The 20637-nt window shown below is 60.3% G+C and overlaps 1 protein-coding gene across 2 annotated transcripts; it reads left to right on the plus strand.

Moving 5' to 3' along the window:
* The first annotated feature begins 1022 nt into the window (after positions 1–1022).
* Positions 1023–9511, plus strand: Lhx3 (LIM homeobox 3). Of its 2 annotated transcripts, none has more exons than XM_076843025.2 (6): positions 1023–1110; positions 5200–5371; positions 6464–6666; positions 7288–7439; positions 7623–7791; positions 8315–9511. In XM_076843025.2, the coding sequence occupies exons 1-6, from the start codon at positions 1023–1025 to the stop codon at positions 8740–8742; spliced, it is 1212 nt and encodes a 403-aa protein (XP_076699140.1). In that variant the 3' UTR covers positions 8743–9511. The 2 variants fall into 2 exon arrangements, with proteins under 2 accessions (XP_076699140.1, XP_076699139.1); XM_076843024.2 differs by lacking the exon at positions 1023–1110 and adding an exon at positions 2852–2945.
* The last annotated feature ends 11126 nt before the right edge of the window (positions 9512–20637 follow it).

Raw genomic sequence — 20637 nt, forward strand, 5'->3', positions numbered from 1 at the left:
TGGGAACAGAATGGAGCTGGGCTCCCATCTACACTCCTATGGACTCAACTCTGGATTTCTAGGATTGCTTGTATTGAATCAAAGACACTTTTTGGAAGAGAGCCGGGAGTCAGATGGAAAAGTCAGCTGGAAAGTGGAGTTTAGATGACCTGCTTAGAGCAGAACCAGATGCCGCAGCTAAGAGCATCACCCTGAGACACATACAGATGACACTATTTCAGCGTGTTCCACAGGCACTCCTGCTTAAGGAAGCCCCTGGGGGGCCCAGCCCACCCTATAGCCACCCCCCACACACTCAATTCAGTGTGAAGCAGGGGACGCACAGGTTGCCCATGGCTAGCTTCTCCCAGGACCCTCCCACGGAGAGACTTGGGCAGCCCCTGCCTTGCCGGCCTCGGGCAGTGTGTGCTGAGCAGACCTCTCCACCCGGAATACCTTCAGGGCTCCCGTACCTTGTCTCGAGCTCACAGTCTGTGGAGTTGGAAGTTTCTGTCTGTGATCCTGCAGTGGCCAGAAGGGTGTTGGGAGCAAGGGACAGTACCTTGGGGGCGGCAGCAGCAGCAGTAAAAGGCCTCTGACGTCTGCAGGAGAGAGCCTCCGCCCCAGGTCCAGTCCCCCGCAGCCTGGGTGCTCCCTGCTTTCCAGAAGGTTGTTGAGGGTCCAGCGGGCAGGGTTCAGAGGTTTCCAGCCCGGCGGCACCTCAACCCGCTTGCTGCGAAAGAGGAGCCTCCCGGCCAGGGCGGAGCCAGACGGCATGGCTGCCCAAGGCGAGGGCCGCCGGGACCGGGTCCAGTCCCGCCAAACCCAGCGTGCTAGGGACGTGCGCCGGACTGGGCGGGGGCCGGAGGCGGGGACAGGGGAGGGGCGGGGGACAGGCGCCAAAAGGGCTGGGGGCGCGCGGATGCCTCCTTCAGCACCGCGGACAGCGCCGGCCCAGTGCTGGAGTCTGCCCCGCGACGCTCCAGGTTTTGCGGAGCTCCAGCCCTCCACCTACGCCCACTCAGACCCGACCGGTTACCGCGATGCTGCTGGAAGCGGAGTTCGAAGGCGACCGCGAAAGGCCAGGGGTTCCGGCGGCTGCTGCCCTCTGCACCTTTGTCGGGACGCAGGGTAAGAGCTGCGGAGAGAGAAGCAACTAGGGCGGCCCAGGCCGGTGGAGGGGCCGCGGGCCGCGGGTGCAGCAGGGAGGGCTGCAGGGAAAGTCCAGGGAGACCGGGGAGGCACTTTGAAATGGCAACAGATTGGGAGGGAAGCCGAGGGTGGCCCGGGGAGCCTGGTGCTTGACCTGCAATAGTGCCTGTGATGGAACAGAGTGAGGGGCACCAGGTCCCCCTGAGAATACAGCCTTTCACTTCCCTTCTTAACCCTGGCTTGCAGTAGGGGACCCCAGTCTTGGTGTCCCACCCCAACCGTCCTCTCCAAGGGCCATTCCATTGCCACAGACGTTGGAAATAATGGAGGCATTGTTGGTGGGGCCGGCCAGATGCCCAGCAGAAGGGGCCTTCCCTTCCCCAGTCCTGTCACAAATGGCCCTTGCCAGACCGCCTCTGCAGCAGCTGACACTCAACGGACCTCACCCCAGTGCACCAGGCACCCACTCGGCTCCACACAAGTGTGTGTGCGCTGACCCTTCTGGAGTAACAGGTGTAGTACAAAGCAAGAGAGAGGTGGCCGGTGAGCCTGTGCTCACAACCAGGCATGCTGTGTGCTGGAGCTAGGACGGAGGGGCTGTGCTTTTATGTCCATCTTCCAGTCCTGTGCCCTTAGAGCTCGCAATTCAGAAGACTGAGTGGAGAGGGTATCACCATCTGACCCCGGGTAGAGGGACCTGGAGGTTCAACCCACTAGTTCAACCTACTGCTTCCCCAGCGCTTCCATCCAGGATCCTGCTGCCTGCCAGGGCCCCATGCTGTATTCTGTCTCTGAGTGACCGTACAGGGCTAAGATCCTGGTCGATGACCTAGGACTGTGGGCCCTCTGAGCAGAGGAAGGGATGTACACCAAAGGATAGATGGGTTCCAGTTGGCTCACCTGTTTGCATTGGGAGCAGGATGCTGGAAAATCGGGTGCAGGGACTGTTCTTTGGTAGCCAGAGTGCTGGGGGCAGAGAAGCTAGGGGACATCCTGTAGCTTTTCCAGCTCAGTCCCTCCTAAACCAGGGTCTTGGATGGGTTTCCAGGCGGAGGACAGGGGCCTGCTTCTCTCCTAAGAATCGCTTTCCTGCCAGTGCCCACGCCAGTGGGAAATTGCAGGGATGGGCGTAGAAGGTCTGGGGTCGCGGCTAGCTTCTTACTGTGAGGCCTTTGGCGGCGACGCTCACCTTCTCTGGGTTTCGGTTGCGCTTCCGCGGACCAGACATTGTCGCGAAGGCTCCCAGCTCAGATCTCGAGGCCGAATTTCAGCATCAGGAGAACGTAGCTCCCTCCCTGCCAACTTCTCCCAGAACCCCCAGCCCTTCCAGCGCCCGAGTGAGTCCAGCTGCGAGGCAGGGGCGAGCGCCCGCGGGCAGCCTTGACTCGGGTCCTCCCCTGCCCCTGCCGTCCCGGCTCTAGGGACAAGAACGCAGAGCGGTGCGAAGGCACTTTAGGTACAGGGCCAGGCGCACAGAGCCGGCGATCGCCCGGGGCGAGTCTCCGGGACCCCCCGGCCCCGCCCCGCGCCGCGGCCCCGCCCCCCGGCCGCTCCGCCCTCCGCACCGCCGGAGGCTCGGGGCCCCGGGGCGGCCCGCCGGCGCAGCGCCCAGCAACGCGGCGAGTCGCTCGGACGCCGGCTGGGGCCACTGCGTCTGCGGCCTCCCCGGACCCCGGGGAAGTTCGGGGTCAGAGAGCGGAGGTGCCGGGCGGCGGGCGCCATGGAGGCTCGCGGGGAGCTGGACCCGGCCCGGGAATCGGCGGGGGGCGACCTGCTGTTGGCGCTGCTCGCGCGGAGGGCTGACCTGCGCCGAGGTGGGTGCCCAGTCGAGCGGCAGCATCAGGGAGACCAGGAGGTCTTCGGGCTTTTCCCCTCTTGGCCATGGAGGCCAAAGGACCTGGGCCGGAGCGGGTGCGAGGGTCCCGGCACAACCAATCCAGTGCATCACGGCCGCGGTGTGTGAAGGGCCCCTGGCGCTGTTGTCCGGCATGTGGTCCTCGGTCCAGGGTACCCTCGGGTGTCCAGGAATGGCTAAGAGGGCTCTTGGCAGTCCTTAGCCGCCCCTGAAGTGTAAGCGGTGTAGGGGCTGTTACCCGCCCAGTGACCACGGAGCAGGAGGGTCCCCCAGAGGGCCACCCTAGCCCAGACCCGACTTTCCAGGGGAGCGCAATCAGGCAGGAGCCAGGGTCGAGCTGAACGGTGTAATTTCTCTAATCTGGGTCTCTTCAGCCGCCCGCCGTTTGTCAGGACCCTCTGCAAGGAAAAGCCCGGCTTTTCTGGGGCACCGGTCTCCTCCCGGCGCTGAGGCTCTCCGAGCCAGGCTGCTCTCTGCGCGCTCCAGGCCGGGGAGAGCTCTGGGTGGGGAAGGCTGGGGAGGAGGAGTGGGAGGAACGGAGCGGGCCAAGGGGGCTACGTCCAGGCTGCGAGGTCGCTCCATCCCCTACTCATTCATTTATTTTCCGACGGTTCCCTGGAGGGGTTGGCCAAAGAGCCTGGAGAAGAGTGGGAGGCGCAGGGAGAGGAGGCGGGAAGGCTGGGCGCGCGAGGGCAGGGAGCGCTGGCCGAGCCAGCCCTGGGAAGGGCGCCGAGGCTTCGGGACCGCCAGCCTCAGGGGTGGAGACCGTGCCGAGGCCGAAGTCGCCATGCAGCGTAAGCCGAGGTCGCGGGGACTCCTCGGGGGCTCCACGGGGCTTAGCCGGGGCGCGGGGATGTGGGTTTGGCTTTTGTCCCACGCGGGCTCTTGGGCTGTTTAGACGAGGCGCTGTCCGGACCGTGGTGCTGAATCGCGTTGCGCGGAGCCGATGTCCTCGGCTCCCTGAGGCTCACTGCTGGCGTTGAGGACCCAGGCCTCGCGGCTGCCAGTTGCCACTCGGTGACCAGGGCAGCGATTTTGCCAGACGCGGGACGCCGACGCGGTCCGTCCGTCTGTCGCGGGTTTCCCGCCAATGCGGGAGGGAGGTGGAGCGGACCTCCTTGCGATGTCCTCTTCCCACGATGGGTTTCAGTTGCTCCCCAGCCACTGGGGCCCTCCTGCTCCCTGCCCTATCCATAGACAAGGAGCTAGTGAGGTGGGTCACATCTGAGTAGGTGCCAGCCCCTGCTGGCCGCTCCCCACTCTCATGGCTGTCCTTTCTAAATTACCAGAAGTCCTCATCTCATAAACACCAGGAAGAACCCCTCGTAACTCCTCCTGGGCTCACAGCTCTTCAAGGGCACCCTCGGACCCCACCCCAGCCTGATTGCCCTAGAGGCCCCAGGCTCCTGGGGATGGCATTGGCAAGCACTGGGTGGGGAGAGTCAGCCACCCATTGTGTACTCTGCCACCACACCTGAGCCTGTGGGCAGCAGATCACTTAGCCAATCTACTCACAAATACTCCTGAGACTGCCCAAAGAGAAGGGCTCAGAGACTAACAGGGGACCTGAGGCTGGGCAGCCACACAGGTTTGGGGTCTCTAGAGCCTGAGGTCATGATGCTTATTGTGTAAGGTAATGGAAACGCTCAGTTGGATGTGCCCCATGCCCGGATGTGTCCCAGGACCTGCGTCCCATGTGTGCCCACCTCCAGGGTTAGTAGGACTAGTTTTCCCATTTTCTGCCCTACTTTCTAGAGCAGATCCCCCTGGGGCATTTGTGTGTGTGTGTGTGTGTGTGTGTGTGTATTTGTAATAGACATAACTTTATTTATTTTTATGTGGTGCCAAAGATGGAACCTAGTGCCGTGGGGTACGGTTTTCATTTGAACTCAACATGCATCTTCTTGAATATCTTGTAAATTGACAGTACTCGACCTCACGGGGTGACTTGGCCACCCTGCTCCCAGACAGGTTTCTAAGCTTACTTCTGTTTCTTTGGCTGCTGTCAGGCTGTGGGATGAGGTGCCTGTTGGGTCCCTGCACTTGGGGGGCCAAGCAACTGCTTTAGCTAGCAGGGCAATGGTGTGCAGAGAAGGGGGTCCCTAGGCAGCGTCCAGGTCTTGGGGACCAATGAATGGGAGGTGGGCTCCAATTGGTGAAGAGGCTTGTGGTCTGCGAGGTGCCAGTGACCTGGGCCATTCCCCTGCCTACAGAGATACCCCTGTGTGCTGGCTGTGACCAGCACATCCTGGACCGCTTCATCCTGAAGGCTCTGGACCGACATTGGCACAGCAAGTGCCTCAAGTGCAGTGACTGTCACACACCGCTGGCCGAGCGCTGCTTTAGTCGGGGGGACAGTGTCTACTGCAAGGACGACTTCTTCAAGTGAGCGCTACTGCCTGTGGGAGGCGAGGGGAGGGGACCCACAACCTGCCCCCACAGAAAAGAGGCCAGAAGTGTGGCCACACTGGGACCCACCACCCTCAGCTCTAACCAAGTCTCCCACCCCACAGCCTGCATCTCCAGATGCCCCCCAGCCCCCTCCGGTCACTACAGGCAGAATACCTGGGAACCTGCCAAGTTCTAGCGGGTGCTCCCTAGGTGGCTTGGCCTGGATGAGACATCAGGAAATATTTTTTTTGAGTAATTTATTTTAGCCAGATGTGGTGGCACACACCTGTATTCCCAGCTACTCAGGAGGCTGAGGCAGGAGAATTGCAAGTTTGAGGTTAGCCTGGGCAACTTAGTGGGATCCTGTTTCAAAATTAGTAATAATTTAAAAATTAAGAGAGCTGAGGATGTAGCGTGGTGTAGACCATTTGCCTGGGTTCAATCCCCAGTACCCCCCACAAATAACTCATTTTGTGAATCATGGAAGCAGTTGTTTAAAAAGATAAACGCAGCCAAGAACAGTGGCCCACACCTGTAATCCCAGCTACTGGGAGGCTGAGCAGGGGTTCCTCGTTGTAGGCAACACGGTCTCAAAAGAAAAAAATATAAAAGGGCTGGGGGTGTAGCTCAGTGGTAGAGCACCCCTTTGGGTTCAACCCCCAGCGTTTGGATAGATAGATGATTGATGTAGATAAAGATAATTTGGTAGAATTGTTATAGTCCCTTTTAAATTGTGCTTGTTTTGTTCCTAATTGGCGGGGAGGGGGCAGGTAGCTCAGGCCTCTGGGGCCTGAGGAACTGCCCCACTTGGAGTCCTGACCCTCCAAATTAATCTTCCCCATCCAGCGGGAGAGCAGATTCTCCTCCTGGAGGTCCTCCAGAGGAAGTCGGGGTCCCCTTCTCATCAGTACATGTGGCCCACCCAGGTTGCTGGCCTGAGGGAGGCACTGGGCCAGGAGCTTTCCTCCTACACCCAAGCCCAGGACAGTCGGCACAGCTCTAGCTCGCTCTCACACCCAACCCGCTCCCAGCGAAGGCGCCTGCGGTGCTACTGCTGAGCTGAGCCGCGCCCTATGTGCCCCGCAGGCGTTTCGGGACCAAGTGCGCCGCGTGCCAGCTGGGCATCCCGCCCACGCAGGTGGTGCGCCGCGCCCAGGACTTCGTATACCACCTGCACTGCTTCGCCTGCGTGGTGTGCAAGCGGCAGCTGGCCACAGGCGACGAGTTCTACCTCATGGAAGACAGCCGGCTGGTGTGCAAGGCGGACTACGAGACAGCCAAGCAGCGAGGTCAGTGGGACTGGAGGGTGGTCACCCGGCTGGCGCCATCAGGGCGCAAATCCCACCTTCTTACCAATCCCTGGGGTGGGCCTTGGGGGGAATCCTCACCTCCAGTGACTTCCCCCAGGGCTCTCTATTGAGGCGGTTTGGGACTGGGGAGGTAAGGGCGCCATGACCCGCAGGCCCAAGAGCGAGGCCGGGGTAATTAACGGCGCCGCTGGCTGTTCCCGGCCTGGGGTTTAGCGATTTCTGCGTTCTAGCGGGCAGGGAGGTTACCTGAGTTACGTGAACTATCATTCCTCGTCTGCATTTGGTCACCTTGACCATGAAGACCTGGCCTTACCCACACTCAGAATAAAGGGGAACAAGACCACTGGGCTCCTCCCAGGCTGCTGGGTGTGGTGGAATCGGGCGGAGGGTTCCGGATCAAGAGCCCACTAGGCACAGAAGCCCCCTCTACCGGTAATCCCCTCTCTTGGGCATCCGCCAGGTCCGTGAAATCCGTCGGGTCCCCGGGGCTACCGCGATTGGGCCTGCCAGCAGGGGCCTCTGGTGACGTCTGGGCGGTCAGGGGTGGGCGCGGCCGGGGCGGCCAGAGGGGGCCCACCGGCTTCACCACTCGCTCCGCAGAGGCCGAGGCCACCGCCAAGCGGCCGCGCACAACCATCACCGCCAAGCAGCTGGAGACGCTGAAGAGCGCCTACAACACCTCTCCCAAGCCCGCGCGCCACGTGCGCGAGCAGCTCTCCTCCGAGACCGGCCTGGACATGCGTGTCGTGCAGGTCAGCGCTTCCAAGGGAGCCGTGTCTCCTGGCGCCCGAGAGCAGGAAGACCCACCCCGCAGGCGCTCACGCCGCAGCCCCGCGCTGCGACTTGGGAGCTGCTTCCTAAAGCAGGGAAGTGGGGTGGAGGGGAGAGACTGAAAGCGCCGCCGCCCCGCGGCCACTCACCACCCCATCCCCCAGGTTTGGTTCCAGAACCGCCGGGCCAAGGAAAAGAGGCTGAAAAAGGACGCAGGCCGGCAGCGCTGGGGCCAGTATTTCCGCAACATGAAGCGCTCCCGCGGCAGCTCCAAGTCGGACAAGGACAGCATCCAGGAGGGGCAGGACAGCGACGCCGAGGTCTCCTTCACCGGTAGGCCTGGGTAGACACTGCATGCCCTTGCAGACTGGTACTTGCTAATGGGTCGCTGGGAGCTTGAGCAAGAACTTTGGTTCCATTGGTTGCAGGGAGCCTGGAAATGTGAATTTCCTGGTTCCGAATCCAGCCTTACTTTCCAAACTGGCTCGGTTTAGGCCTTGGCCCTCCATTCCAAGCCTTGTTGGTTGGTCACTCAGGACCACTGCTCTTCTCTGCTGGGTCAAAGCCCCTGTTCCCTGACTGGTCCCTAAGCTGGGCTTCTGCCAGACACTTGCCTCTTGGTGGGGAGGTCCCAGCCCCTGTCATGATTTTTAGAATAAGCAACACATTTTCAGGGTGATAAAAAGCCCAGGCTTTCTGGAGTTGGGGATAAGTTCAGTCCTTTTCTGCAGGACCTGACCTCTTCATTCTCTGCACTTCCTTCTTTCTTGTACCGTCCCCTGCCTGGGCCAGGATGGGCACTGAGGGGAACCAAGGTTTAAGGACAGGACTGACAGGCTCTCTGCTTCCATTGCAGATGAGCCCTCCATGGCTGAAATGGGCCCCGGCAATGGCCTGTACAGCAGCCTAGGAGAGCCTGCCCCTGCCTTGGGCCGGCCCTCAGGAGCCCTGGGCAGCTTTGCACTGGAGCATGGAGGCCTGGCGGGCCCGGAGCAGTACCGAGAGTTGCGAGAGTTGCGCCCCAGCAGCCCCTATGGCATCCCCCCGTCCCCCGCTGCCCCGCAGAGCCTCCCAGGCCCCCAGCCCCTCCTCTCCAGCTTGGTGTATCCAGATACCAGCTTGGGCCTTGTGCCCTCAGGAGCCCCAGGAGGCCCTCCGCCCATGAGGGTGCTGGCAGGGAACGGACCCAACTCTGACCTGTCCACCGGGAGCAGCGGGGGTTACCCTGACTTCCCTGCCAGTCCTGCTTCCTGGCTGGATGAGGTGGACCATGCTCAGTTCTGACTAAGGCCCCCGGCTCCACCCAGCACCAGAGGAGAGGGGTCTTGGTGGCGCTGCCCCTGGGTGGGCAGCTCGGGGGCTGCACTCTCCATTCAAGGACCTCCAAGGGAAGCAGGATGAGGGCAACCAGGGAGGCCTAGTGTCTGCAGAACCTCCCCCACTGCCTGCGCCTCTTGCCCCTCCTGGGGGCCGAGGGATTCCCAGGACAATGCTCTTCTACAGGGGCAACCTGCCTGGTGGCCACCCACAAGCCAGTGGCTCCAGGGCTATGTTTTAAAAGCAGATTTCTCCCCCTTTGTTGACCAGTGAACGGAGCACTTGCCTTTCTTCCAGGCCAGGCCTCTGCCTAACCCAGACCAGCACAGCCTTGGCTGGACAGTGCTTTCAAAACCTAAACACACAAGATAACTTTAACCGCCCTTCATTTCCCAGGCACCACGTGTCTCTGAGTGTTGACCCTGTAGCCCCCACTGTAGGTCAGGGATCTGCCTTGCCTGTTCAGGCAGGAGGTGGGGGTGCAGAGTGGGGGCACTGTCTGTGTCCTCTGTGGCCACCAAGACCCTAGAAAGGATCTTCCTCTCCTCAGGGCTCTGGGGGCCTCTCTGCTACCAGCAACCTTCTCTGCTCGTCCCTTCACCCCTCCCCAGGGTCTCAGATCTTTCTGTTCTTGAATACTGTGGAGGTTGCAGAGATCCCGGGGCCACTTGTGCTCCACAGTCAGTCTTTAAGCCCAGATTTGTTCATCCTCCCCGCTGCCCACTGCACACTTCCCTAGGACCCCAGTGTCCAGGCCCTGCCTGTTGCCAAACAGCTGCCCTTCCACACTGATGGGGCTTCGCCTGATGGGGACACACAGAAACTGTCCCCCACTGGAGGAGGCTGGGGCAAGGGTCCTCAGAGCCCACCAGGCCTCCTCCATCAGATGTTTAGAAAGACATCTGGGAGGCACCTGCAGTCGCCCCACACAAAGGTTGGCTGTGTGTAAGTCAAAGTCATTCCTGAAAACCAGAGTGTCGATACCTGATACCTGTTGGTCCCATGAACGTCCTGTCCTGCGACTTTTATTTATTCTCTGGTGATCGGCTCTCTCCAAGACTTCAATAAACTTGTCATTTACATTTGCTGGAAGGCCTGTAGCCTCAGTGAGGCTGAGGGTGGTGCGGGTCAAGGAGGTTGCTGGTGGGGAGAGGCTGTCCTTTGAAAGTGGAAGAGGTGTACCCCAGGGGCTGCTGTTCCTTGCCTGGGCTGGCACCTGGATTAGATCTGAACTCCCTTTTGCTCTGGAACTTGGCCAAGCTCCTGAGCACAGGAGGGAGGCAGGGAATAGTCTGTCCGTCCCACAGAAGGACAGAGTGGGAGGTGCAGCTGGGTAGGGGAGTGTGAGTGAGTGGGGGATGGGAGCTGGTGTTAGCGGATCAAGATCCAGGTACCAGTCCATGGGGTCTCTCCAACTTGGATTCCAATCCCAGCTGGCCTGCTAACTCGCTGTGCGGCCCAAGGTCTGTGATTGGCACCCTCTGAGTCCTGCCTTCCTCCCCATGGAGCTCCCTAAAGGGGAGACCTGAGTTGAAAGTCTAGGCACATGCATTCCCTCACCCCAAAGTGAGGGTTCCTCTGAGAAGAGGAGGAGACCCGGTCAGGGTTCTGGACCCTCCCCCTTCTCAGCCCCCGCCTGGGTGGGGGAAGGAGCCGCCTGCGGGGTGCACCCAGGGCAGCCACTCTGAGTTGCTCCCTCCGATCTTTCCATGGTCTGTCAGGTAGATCCTTTCCCAACTCCCTCCCCACTGTTCTAAAAATGAGGAAGCTCTGGTTGGGGGAAGGAAGGGGAGGGCGGGTGGGAAATACTCTGCCCCCCAGGGCCCTGGGGGCTGGCAGTGGTGGAACTGGGGCAAAGGACTCTGAGAGTGGCAGAGAGGAAGCCTGATGTCCAGCCACGCGGACTGCACTGGCCTTCAGGAGTCTTCAGGGCTGAGTCCAGAGAGTTCCCAGACTGGCTCATCTCTGGACCTGGACCTGTTTACAGAACCTGCTGTGTGCCACCCCACAGGGCCCCTGCCTATAGGAGACTGAGGCTCAGAGGGTGAAGGGGCTTGTTCCGAGCTGGGGACCTGCTGAGCAGAAGGAGGGGGCAGCTCCTCAGGACAGCAGAGGGGGATGTGACTGAGCCCCCAGGCCAGCATCCCCTTGGGATAGCCTCAGAATCGGAGGACAGTGGCCCTGGGAGAAGATGCCAGAGGGGAGAAGGGTCCTGAGGCCACACATGCTCCCAGGGCCACCACAAGATGGGCACGGAAGTCCCAAGGAATTGGATGTTGGCATGGTGTTTCAGGACAGTAAGCCGTGGGGGAAATGGCCTGGGTGGGGGAGCACTAGAGGTCCCCACTGGCCTGCCTGGTTTCTGGCAGGGTTGGGAGGGGTGCAGAAGGCAGAGACCTACCAGGTTCTGAAATGACAACTTCCGACTTTTTCCCCCGGTGAGGGAGGTCCCCAGGGGCGATCTACTCCAGACCAGGTCACATTTGGGATTTCAGGAAGAGGGCCTGGGGCTGGCGTTCCTGCAGCCTCCCCGCGGTGCAAATACTCGGGCCCCCCGCTGGGGCTCAGGCCAGAGCTCCTCCCCCAGGCCCCTGGGGCCTTTTAGGCGCTGACAGGTTAATGAAGTGCTAAGTGTTCCCGCGGGTCCTTTCCTGTCTGCCGTCAGGCCCTGCTCGCTCCAGCTGGCCCATCCATAACCCGGAGGAGTGGCTTCAGGCTGGAGTGGGCCCGCGGCATCCAAAGCTCCGCCCAAAATGGGGCCAGAAACCTACGCAGGGCGGCCTGGACTCTGGGGGCCCACCTGTGACGAATCCAATGTCGCCTCGAGAGTGCTTGCGGGTCTGTGTCCTCCCCTGAGCTGAGCGCAGGCGGCTCCCGCATTACCGGGTCCACTGAGGAAGCCGGGGACCACCCCGCACCTGCCAGGGGCAGAAACCCACCCGCCTGGACCCAGACTCAGGTCCCAGCCGAGGTCCCCAACCCGCCGCCGCGGGGCCAGGTCCTCAGTAAGGGCTGCAGACCTCCGGCGGCGGGGCGTGACCGTGGACAGCGGCGGGGGTGGGGTGGGGGGTGGAGTGGTGGTGCTGGTGTTCGCGCCCCAGGCGCCAGAGAGGTGAAGGGCAGGCGGGAGGTCGCACCCCGACGTTCTGGGTCCGGGACCCAGGAGGAATCGAGCTTCTTTCATTCCAAGATCCCCGCCCCCAGAAGGCGGCGCCCCAACATTCGGGTCGGGGTTGCAGGGGTACGGCTTGTTGCCAGCAAAGGAGCGCGTTAGCCGGGTCCTGGGGACTTCAGTCTGGAATGCAGGGTCCCGGGCGACGGATCTGCAGGCGGGCTGGGGACCCCAGTGGAAGGCGAGGCGGGAATCCTGGGCGCAGTGCGAGGGGGGCTGCCCTTGCGGGAGGGACCCAGTGGGCGACCTTCGGACCTCCAGACGCGCACCTGAAGGCCTGAGGACGCCTCGGGCAGAGGGAACCGCCCAGAGCGCGCCGCAAAGCTCCAGGAGCCCGGAGCGCGGCGGATCCTGCGCCCAGACCGCGTGTCGCCGCTTTCTCCCGCTGTCCAGGGGCCGCGTGGGACAGCGCTGGACCCCACCCGTTGGCGGGCCGGCAGGGGAGTGCGGCAGTGTCCCGACTGGAAGGTTCCACCTACTAGGGCTTGTTCACTTTGAGTCTAGTGACTGTATTACATCATCAAACAGTAATTTGTTTTTCTTCTTTTCTTTTGATACTGGAAATTGAACCCAGGGGCGCTGTTCCACTAAGCTATATACCCAGGCATTTTATTTTTTATTAAAAAATTATTATTTTTTAAAATTTTGATACAGGGCCTCACTAAGTTGCCCAGGCCGCCCTGAAACTTGGACCCTCCTGCCTCAGCCTCCCCAGATGCTGGGATACAGACAAGCACCACCATGCCTGATACAGTAATTTCAACCAGCACGTAAAAGGCTTATGGCCTTACATATGAATTTACACAGGGGCTTCAGGACCCAAAGGACACCCTGTACACACGCCCTGCCAGCCAGAGGCCACCTGGGGACTTGCCAGGGACACAGCCTCGGTCCTCCCGGTCTCCCTCCCCACCATCTGCCAGTAGGACCAGCCCCCCCCTCAGGCTGCACAAGAGGGGGTGGGGTCAAATGGGGGGCTTGCCTTGTGGAGCAGCAACCCTGATAAATCAGAGGGTTTTCCAAAAGAATCAGCCTGGAGGACTAAATCCCAGGGGCTGTAATGATCAATTCTTTAAGCCCATAATTGTTCAAATTACTCTGAGCAACATAAAACATTAATTTTAAGAAATTTAATAGAAAAAAGCTCTTTAAATCCACAACGAGATAAATGACGCTCAGCATGGCCACCTTTTTCCATACCTTGGTGACATTGAATAATCTGAAAGTTATTTACATTTTCATTCTTTGTGGAAAATGTTGACAAGCTTTTGGCTGCGGGAGAGGTGCGCAGTGGTGCCGGAGCGCCCCCTCCCCCTAATTAATGGGGGAGCCGCGACTTCATAAGCAGGATTTTCATCAGTCTGCCTTGGCGACTCGGTGACGGCTCCCACCCTCCTCAGGCAGTGAAACTGTGGCTCATTTTTTACCGTAAAAAATTCCATCCAGACCAGCAGAGCCCCCTCTTGGTGTTGGGAAGTAGGTGTGAGATCAAGAAGCAGCTGTCATGGGGGCACAACGTGGAGCCCAAGGCCAACCTGGGAGGGAGCTCCTGACCCTGTGACCCCCAGTCAGCGTGCAGGTACGTGAGTGTGCTCAGCAGGGGTGGAGGCCGTCCTTGGAGGGGCTCTGAGATGCCACACAGGGCCAGGGCTGGGTCCAGCGTGCTGGTCTAGGCTCCCTGCTTGTCCCACAGCTGTTATTAAGGAGGTGGTAGGGCCAGGCACTGGCACAGGCCTCACCCATTCACCTGGTGCCTTTTGTCCGTGATGTTCACACACCACACTGTGGCCTTGGGCGAGGCGCTCAGCCTCTCCAAGAAGGAAAGAGCAGAGGGGACAACCTCCTTGCCAGGGTCGTGGTGAGGTGTGCAGCGGCAAAGCTTGGGAATGGCCAGCATGCACTCACGCACACACGCATATTTGCCACTCTTTAAGTTCAAACTCTTCTCACATCAAACTCACCCCACACCTCCTAGGGCACAGGTACAGGCCAGTGGTGGTGAGGTGCTCCCTGGGGCCCTTCCTGCTCTTTGTCACTGAGGTGGAAATGCCCTCCAGCCTCCTGCCTCACGGCAGGTTAATGGACAGGTTAATGGTGGTCCTGAGAGATCCCTGTGAACCTCACACCTGGGGACTCCTTGGTGGTGGGCAGTTTCCTGTCCCCCGTGCCCCCAGGAGACTGGAAGATGCTCCCTGCTGCGGCAGCCCTTCTCCCAGGAAGGGCATGTGTGGGGACAGGTTTATCTTGACCCGGAGGGTCCAGCAGGACTGCTTCCAGACCCCAGACCCACCACCTGGGGCTGGGGCCATTTATAAAGGGGCTCTGTTCTGTCCCAGTCTGAGGCTTAGGGAGACTCTTGGCCATTGCCCTAGCTGCGCACCCTGACCGCCAGCCTTGCCTGACCTGGGACAGGGCAGGGTGGACAGGTGCCGTCCCTGCCCGTTTTCTCTTTGCTACGGGCCAGCAGTGCTGCTGCGGGCAGAAGGGCAGCCGTGCCGGGGCAGCCCCATGGAATCCTCTGGCGGGCTCAGCTAGGCGGCCACCTGCTCTGAGCGGGGTGTGAATGGGGCAGGAAGGGAGCGGGTCTTCCCTGAACCCCACCAAGTTCCCGGCACTTAGGGCTCCTTAGAGGGGAGGGAGCCGCATCCCTTGTGGGACCAGCGCTCGGGGGTGGGGCAAGTGCCCCTTGGGCAGCCTTTCCTCAGGGCAGTCCCACAGCCAGGCCCCTCCAGTGGGCCGCCTTGGGGTGAGCCGCAGGGGAGTGGGGGGAACAGGGGGTGGTTCCTGCTGGGCAGCTCCCTCCCTTTCCTTGGGGAGGGGTGGCTGCCCTCCCACCCCCCCCAACTGCTTTGTTCAGAGCTCAAGCTAATTTTGGGAATGACAAGGTTTAAAATTTAATTAGCAGGTTTCTCTTATGCAAACTCTGCTCATTAAACTAAGTGTCCCATTAGTTAAAATGCAGGGGTGGGGGCAGGGGCCGGTGTGGCCATGGCAGAGATGGATAACCGCAGAGTTTTATAGCGGGAGGCGCCTTTCCCAGCCCCCAGCCTTGGCTGCCCTGAGTGGGGCCGTGCTGCAGTGAGGTGTCTTTCAGGGGACATCGCGTCAGAACGCGGGCAGAGCCGGGCTGCCTGCTGGCATTACCGAGGCTGTCAGAGGGCTGAGCTGTAGGAGCAGGAACCTGCCTGTCCCACAGGCCCTGGTCTGGAGCGCGGATGCCTGCAGGGAGTGTTGCCAGGGGGTGTTCCAGAGCCCCATCCCCCCCCACCCCAGCTCAAGACAGGGTGGCGGCGGGAGAGTGACTGTGGCCGGTGTGCCGGCCCTCCCTCCAGTCTCCCAGGGGCACGGGCTGCCCAGTGCCTGCTGCCTGGGCCCAGACAGATGGAGGCCTCAACCTTTGTAACCCACCAGCATGGCTTGTTGTTGTTGTTGTTATTATTTACACACCAGCAGCTATGGTCTGGGAAGTGTGGAAGCAGCACAGGCACTCCCTTGCCAGGCACCTGCTTCCTCCCCACGACCCCCTTTGGCCAGGCCACCCCAGCTGTGCACACCCAGGGTGGTTTACCCAGAACTGCTTGGAAACCTGCTTCTTTCCCCAAGGTCACCTGTGGCCTTTTCCAGAGCCATTGGTGATCCTCCAGGAATGGTGCCCTGCTGGAATTATCTGAGGCTGGCTGGCCACGTAGGCCTGTCCCTGGCCAGGGGATCAAGTCCAAGCTGGGCAGGATGGGGCAGCTCATGGGGCCCACCCTCCATGTGGCCTGGAGTCCAGAGATGAGGCTCCAGGGACCACAGGGAGGTCAGCATCTGCCCTGCCCTGAGCACTTCCCTAACCAAAGGAATGATCCTGGGGAGGGGCCTTCCCCTTTCTTTCCAGAGTGTTCCCATCCCAGGTCTCTCCTCATCCTCCCTGACAGAGCTCTGTCTCTGATAGGGCCTTGGAGCAGTTTTGGGGACCCGGCTCCCCCCAACCCCAGCTGCCTCCCCCAAGCTCATCCCAGGAGGAGTGACTTGGGGTCTCCTAAACTACAGCCCAGGGCCTAGCACTCAGGGAGCCCTGCAGTGGAATAGTCTGTCCGGCAGGGTTGCTGGCCCTGGTGAGCCTGGGACTGCCTGGAGAGCTGGAGACCAGGGTGGGGCCAGGGCCGGGCTCTGAGGCTGCTGCTGAAGGGCTCCTAAAGCTCCCAGGCAGCATCTGAAGGTGTGGTGTCGACACAGGACCTGTGTGTGGCACCCTCTTGGTGTGACAGTCAAAAGGTCCAGGTGTGACCTCTGAGGTGGCAGTGGACAGAAATGCAGCTGGGCTGGAGTGACCAGGGGGCTACCCCAGACCAGCTGCCAAGAAGGGACTGGGGGTGACAAGGATCTAGCCAGGTCCCACCTGGAAGCTCTGTCCCTCCAGGAACTGAGAAGTGGCAAAGCCAGGGCCAAAGAGAAGGTGCTGAGGAACTGGCTGGGGAGGGGCATGGGCCTGAGTGCGCTGAGGGAGGGGCAGGGGCAGGGAAGCTGGCCGCCCAGCTGGGAAGGGGTGAGGGCTGGGCGGGCGGGCAAGTGGAGGCAAGGGTGGTATGGTTATGGGCATTGAAATGGATGTGGGGGGGCACTGAGGGAACTCAAGGGGCCTTTCGGGGGGTGGCAGAGGGCCTGGTAGAGGCTCCCCAGAGCCGTCCCTGGGGTGGGCAGGTGTGGGCAGGTCCTGCTTGTGGGCAGGTTTGTGTCTGGCATTTGTGGAGGGGGGTGTTGACATTTTAAAAACCACAGAGGGCTGGGGACCTAGCTCAGTTGGTCGAGTGCTTGCCCAGATCCTGGGTTCAATCCCCAGACCCCCCCCCAAGACTGGAGAAGGGGTGGAGGACAGGTGCTTAGGGAGGGGAGGGACCCCCAATCAGAAGAATGCAGGAGGAAGAGGAGCACTGGGGCACTCACGGAGGGGACTTGGGGGCACTGACGGACACCCAGGAATCTCTCTGCCTCCTGCCCTCCTGCCTTCAGGCTTTGGGACCTTCATGCTGTCACCAGGGTAGCCGGGGTCCGGGCGTCATCCAGTAGTCATGGGGACCTGAGGGAGTGACTAGGGCACGGAGGGCAGGACAGCAGAGGGTGTGACAGCTCTGGAGACACCAGACCTCCTGACCCTCTGCCTGGGGATTGGTGCCTTGCGTCCCCATCCTGAGAAGCCCCATCCCGTACTATTTTAGAAACACAACACCCCCAAACAACTCCTTAATGCTTCTTTCTGAGTTGGTGTAATTTAGAAAAATTAAATTAATTTAACAGAATTAAGCCTAGGAAAATGCACAGTTTTGGCTTTGGGTCAAAGGACTCTTTGTCCTGGTTAAAGCAGCATGGCCCAGGAGTCACTGTCGGTCACCTGTGATGCCAACTAAACAGCCTCACCTTTAGGTCAGCCTCTCATTAGCCTCCTAAACTATGTTGGAAATCCAAGGGGACTGGAGGTCTGGCGCTGGCCAGCTCTGCGCGCTTTCTTGGGTGGCCAGGGGCTCGCCACCACCGTGTCCTTATTTTGTGTAACAGCTGGAACAGGCAGAGGCTGGTTGTGCCTGGATGCTCAGGGAGCTGGACGGAGCTGCAGAGGGTCCTGACGCCATTCTTCCAGCAGCAAAGCTTCAGGTGGAATCAAAACTCCAAGTTAGACTTCAGAGTGCAGTGCCTCTAGTTAGAGTTTAACTGAACATTCCAACACCCAACTGTGAACAGACCTTTTTATGCAAAAATACAAAGATATAAAGACATTCAGGACACAGACATGAATCAAACCCGGACGTTCACCAGAACACGTTCTCGTGCCCAGCTGTCCACTCCTTTCCCATCCCATCCCAGGTGCAGGTGTGTCCAAGCCCTAAGTGCCCGGGCTGAGTGGAGACTTGCTTGGGAACAGGGCTTTTGCAGACATGACACATTAGGGAGAGGTGGCACTGGAGTTGGTGGCCTGATCCAATGACTGGTGTTCTGTAAGGGGGGAATTTGGGGCCAGTGATACACAGGAGGCCCAAGGAGGGCTGTGGGTTGATGGGGTGAAGGCTGGTGGTGCCACCACAGGCCAGAGTTCGCCAGGATGGCCGCACCCCTGAAGTTGGCCAGCCTGGAGGAGGTTGGCCAGTCTCCCTCTGAAGCATCAGAGGGCACCAGCCTGCCCCATGGGCTGGGCCTTGGGACTTAGATGCCTTCCAGCTGTTTCAGTGGTACTTATGGGGCCCAGGACACTCCCCCTCTGGAAGGCAGACTCACCGGGCTCCACCCAGGCTGGCCCCTGACCAGAGCTGACTGGCCCAGGAGGCCTGGCCAGGACACGGGCATGGGGCACACCAGTCCTCACTTAGTGCCAGGTGCAGGGGACAGCGGGGCCCTTCTGGTCAAGCCTGGGCACCTGCGGGGCTCCTGCTGTCTCTGAGGGCTGGCAGCCCTTCTCCTGTGGTGGCCAGGAGATGTCCTGTGGTGGATGGTGGTCACTGCTGCCCCACGCCAGCTGGGGCCTTTGCTCCCACCCTCAGCCCCTCAGCTCACGTGGGTGTCCTGGGTTTCACCCCACCATTCGGCAGTGCCCCGCTCCCCACTAGCCGTTCAGACTGAGGGGTGGGAAGCACCCCACAGCCACCCCCTAGAGGCCCAGTGACCTTGCCCTGGCCTCCCAAATCTGACAATATTAGAAAGGATTTGTGTCCCCGATAAATAATGCGAAGTTAAATTACATCCACTCCGGCTTAAATTTTATATTCCTATTGCTCATCTCCATAAAGAAATTCTGTTTCTGGCTGGGCAGGGTGGCTTCTGCCAGCTGCCGGGGACGCTCCTAATGAAATGACTCCTCCGGGAGGGGGCCTGTGGTGGGCTGTGGGGGTGGCCTGCCCACCAGGGGAAAAGGTAAAAGGCCAGAGTTCAAATCATTTATCTCCCTAACGACCTAACAGAGCACATGCATGCTACCTGCCAGAGGCCGCGGGCCAGCGGGCCTTGTGCCAGGCGGGCAGTGATCTATGAGGAGGCGGGAAGGGGGTCCCACCCCAAGGGCACAGCAAGGACACTTCTGCAGAGGTGGGGACCCTGACTCACACATCAGGAAAGGTGTGGGTCTCTGAGCTTTGACCCCATGATGCCCTTCAGAATACCCGGGGTGGGGACAGGAGTCCTGGGGGTGCTGTGGCTTCTGCCCATGGAGCTCAGGGTGGCTTTCTGTGCGGTCCTGGGATGGAGGAGGTGCCTGGAGAATGTGGACTAAGGCTGTGTGCAGGGGTGCGGGGGAGGGGCCCTGGGCTGCTTGAAATACAGGCGTCCACACAGAGTGAGCTGGAGGCCACAGGAGGGTCAGGAAAGGCCCCAGTGATGCCTGGGAGCACTAGGTGGGAGGCTGGAAGTGGACCCGGGAGGGCCACCTGGAGGAGGGTGCCACCTGGGAAAGGAGGGTGGGGAGGGGCGGAGGCCTGAAGGAAGAGGACAGGCAGACAGTGGACGGGGTGCAGAGAGCCCGGAAACCAAGAGGGGGACCGCAGCTGGGGTCTAGATGGCGTTTTGTGACTAGAAGGAATGTCTACTCTGGTGGGCTCTCTGGACTGCAGGGTGTTCTGGTAAACAGAAGCTCAATGGTGGCTTGTGACTCAGGGCCATCGGAGATAGCATCTCTCCACTGAGGGCCAGGGTCTCCCTGGGTTCCCAGTGTCCCCGGCCCTCGGTGATGTCCCCCAGCCAGACAAGGTGAGCAAGAGGCCCCTGATTGGGTCCTGCATCTTGGCCCCTGTGCCATCTCCCACCTGGGCCAGTACCTCCAGTCCCCTCCCTCAGGGATCCCAGGACAGCCCCAGGCCCTGGCCAGGTGGGCAGCATGACCCTTGGGTCTGCCACCTCCCCTGGGGGCTACCAGGGGCCCCTCACCTGTACATACGGCCACTTAATCTGTGTGAGCGGCTGGCCCCTAATATATCTCCACATATTGATCAGCTTTGGGCTGATAGAAGTTCAAGCGCACGAGGTCTTGCTCTTTGACCCCCAAATAGGGTATGAATCTCAATCGAATAGACTGATATTCACACTTGGCTTCTACGCTGGGCCGCAGGCTGCAGGAAAATCAATGAGCGGTGCTGAAGACTCAGGATTTATAGAACACCTGCCATTTTAATATTAGAATAAATGTTATATTGCACAGGGGGTGGGGGCGGAGGGGTCGCAAGGAAAATATTTCTTAGAGAGCCGTTTCTGTTGGAAAATGATGTGCGTGGATTTTATGGAGTCAGATTTATAGACCTCATTTAGGCTTATAATTTAAAACTCCTGATGAGAAAGACATTCTGTAGAGTGCTTGGGGTGGGCGCTGGGGCTGGACCTGTGGGTGGTCCTGAAGTCAAGGGACAGCAGCCTTTGATGGGGGTGGGAAGGCCCAGGGACAGGGTGGGGACCTGAGGGCAGGGCAGGTGCAGAGAGCTGGTCTGGGCACAACTCAGCACACACGCGTGCACCAGGCGCAGACATGCAAGCCCACTCCTCTGAGCCTCCTTGGCCCTCTCTCCCTGAAACCCTTTTTGTTTCCCTGTAGGAGAATGTCTTGGCCTGAGTCCCAGCGGAAGGGCCTGAGTCATGCCGGTCCTGGGCCTTAGGGCCTGGTGCTGTTTACAACCCCCTCAGGCCAAGGAGTCGCTTCACTGTGGGGTGCTACTTGGAGAACGGGACAGAGCCAG

The sequence above is a fragment of the Callospermophilus lateralis genome, chromosome 2 (genome assembly GCF_048772815.1).
Source record: "Callospermophilus lateralis isolate mCalLat2 chromosome 2, mCalLat2.hap1, whole genome shotgun sequence".
Lineage (NCBI taxonomy): Eukaryota > Metazoa > Chordata > Mammalia > Rodentia > Sciuridae > Callospermophilus > Callospermophilus lateralis.

Excerpts from the sequence above, each read along its gene's own strand:
- Lhx3 (XM_076843024.2), top strand. The coding sequence starts at position 2,852 with ATGGAGGCTCGCGGGGAGCTGGACCCGGCCCGGGAATCGGCGGGGGGC. Across the intron at positions 7,440-7,622 it reads TGGACATGCGTGTCGTGCAG|GTTTGGTTCCAGAACCGCCG; the intron begins GTCAGCGCTTCC and ends CCCATCCCCCAG. Across the intron at positions 7,792-8,314 it reads CGCCGAGGTCTCCTTCACCG|ATGAGCCCTCCATGGCTGAA; the intron begins GTAGGCCTGGGT and ends CTTCCATTGCAG.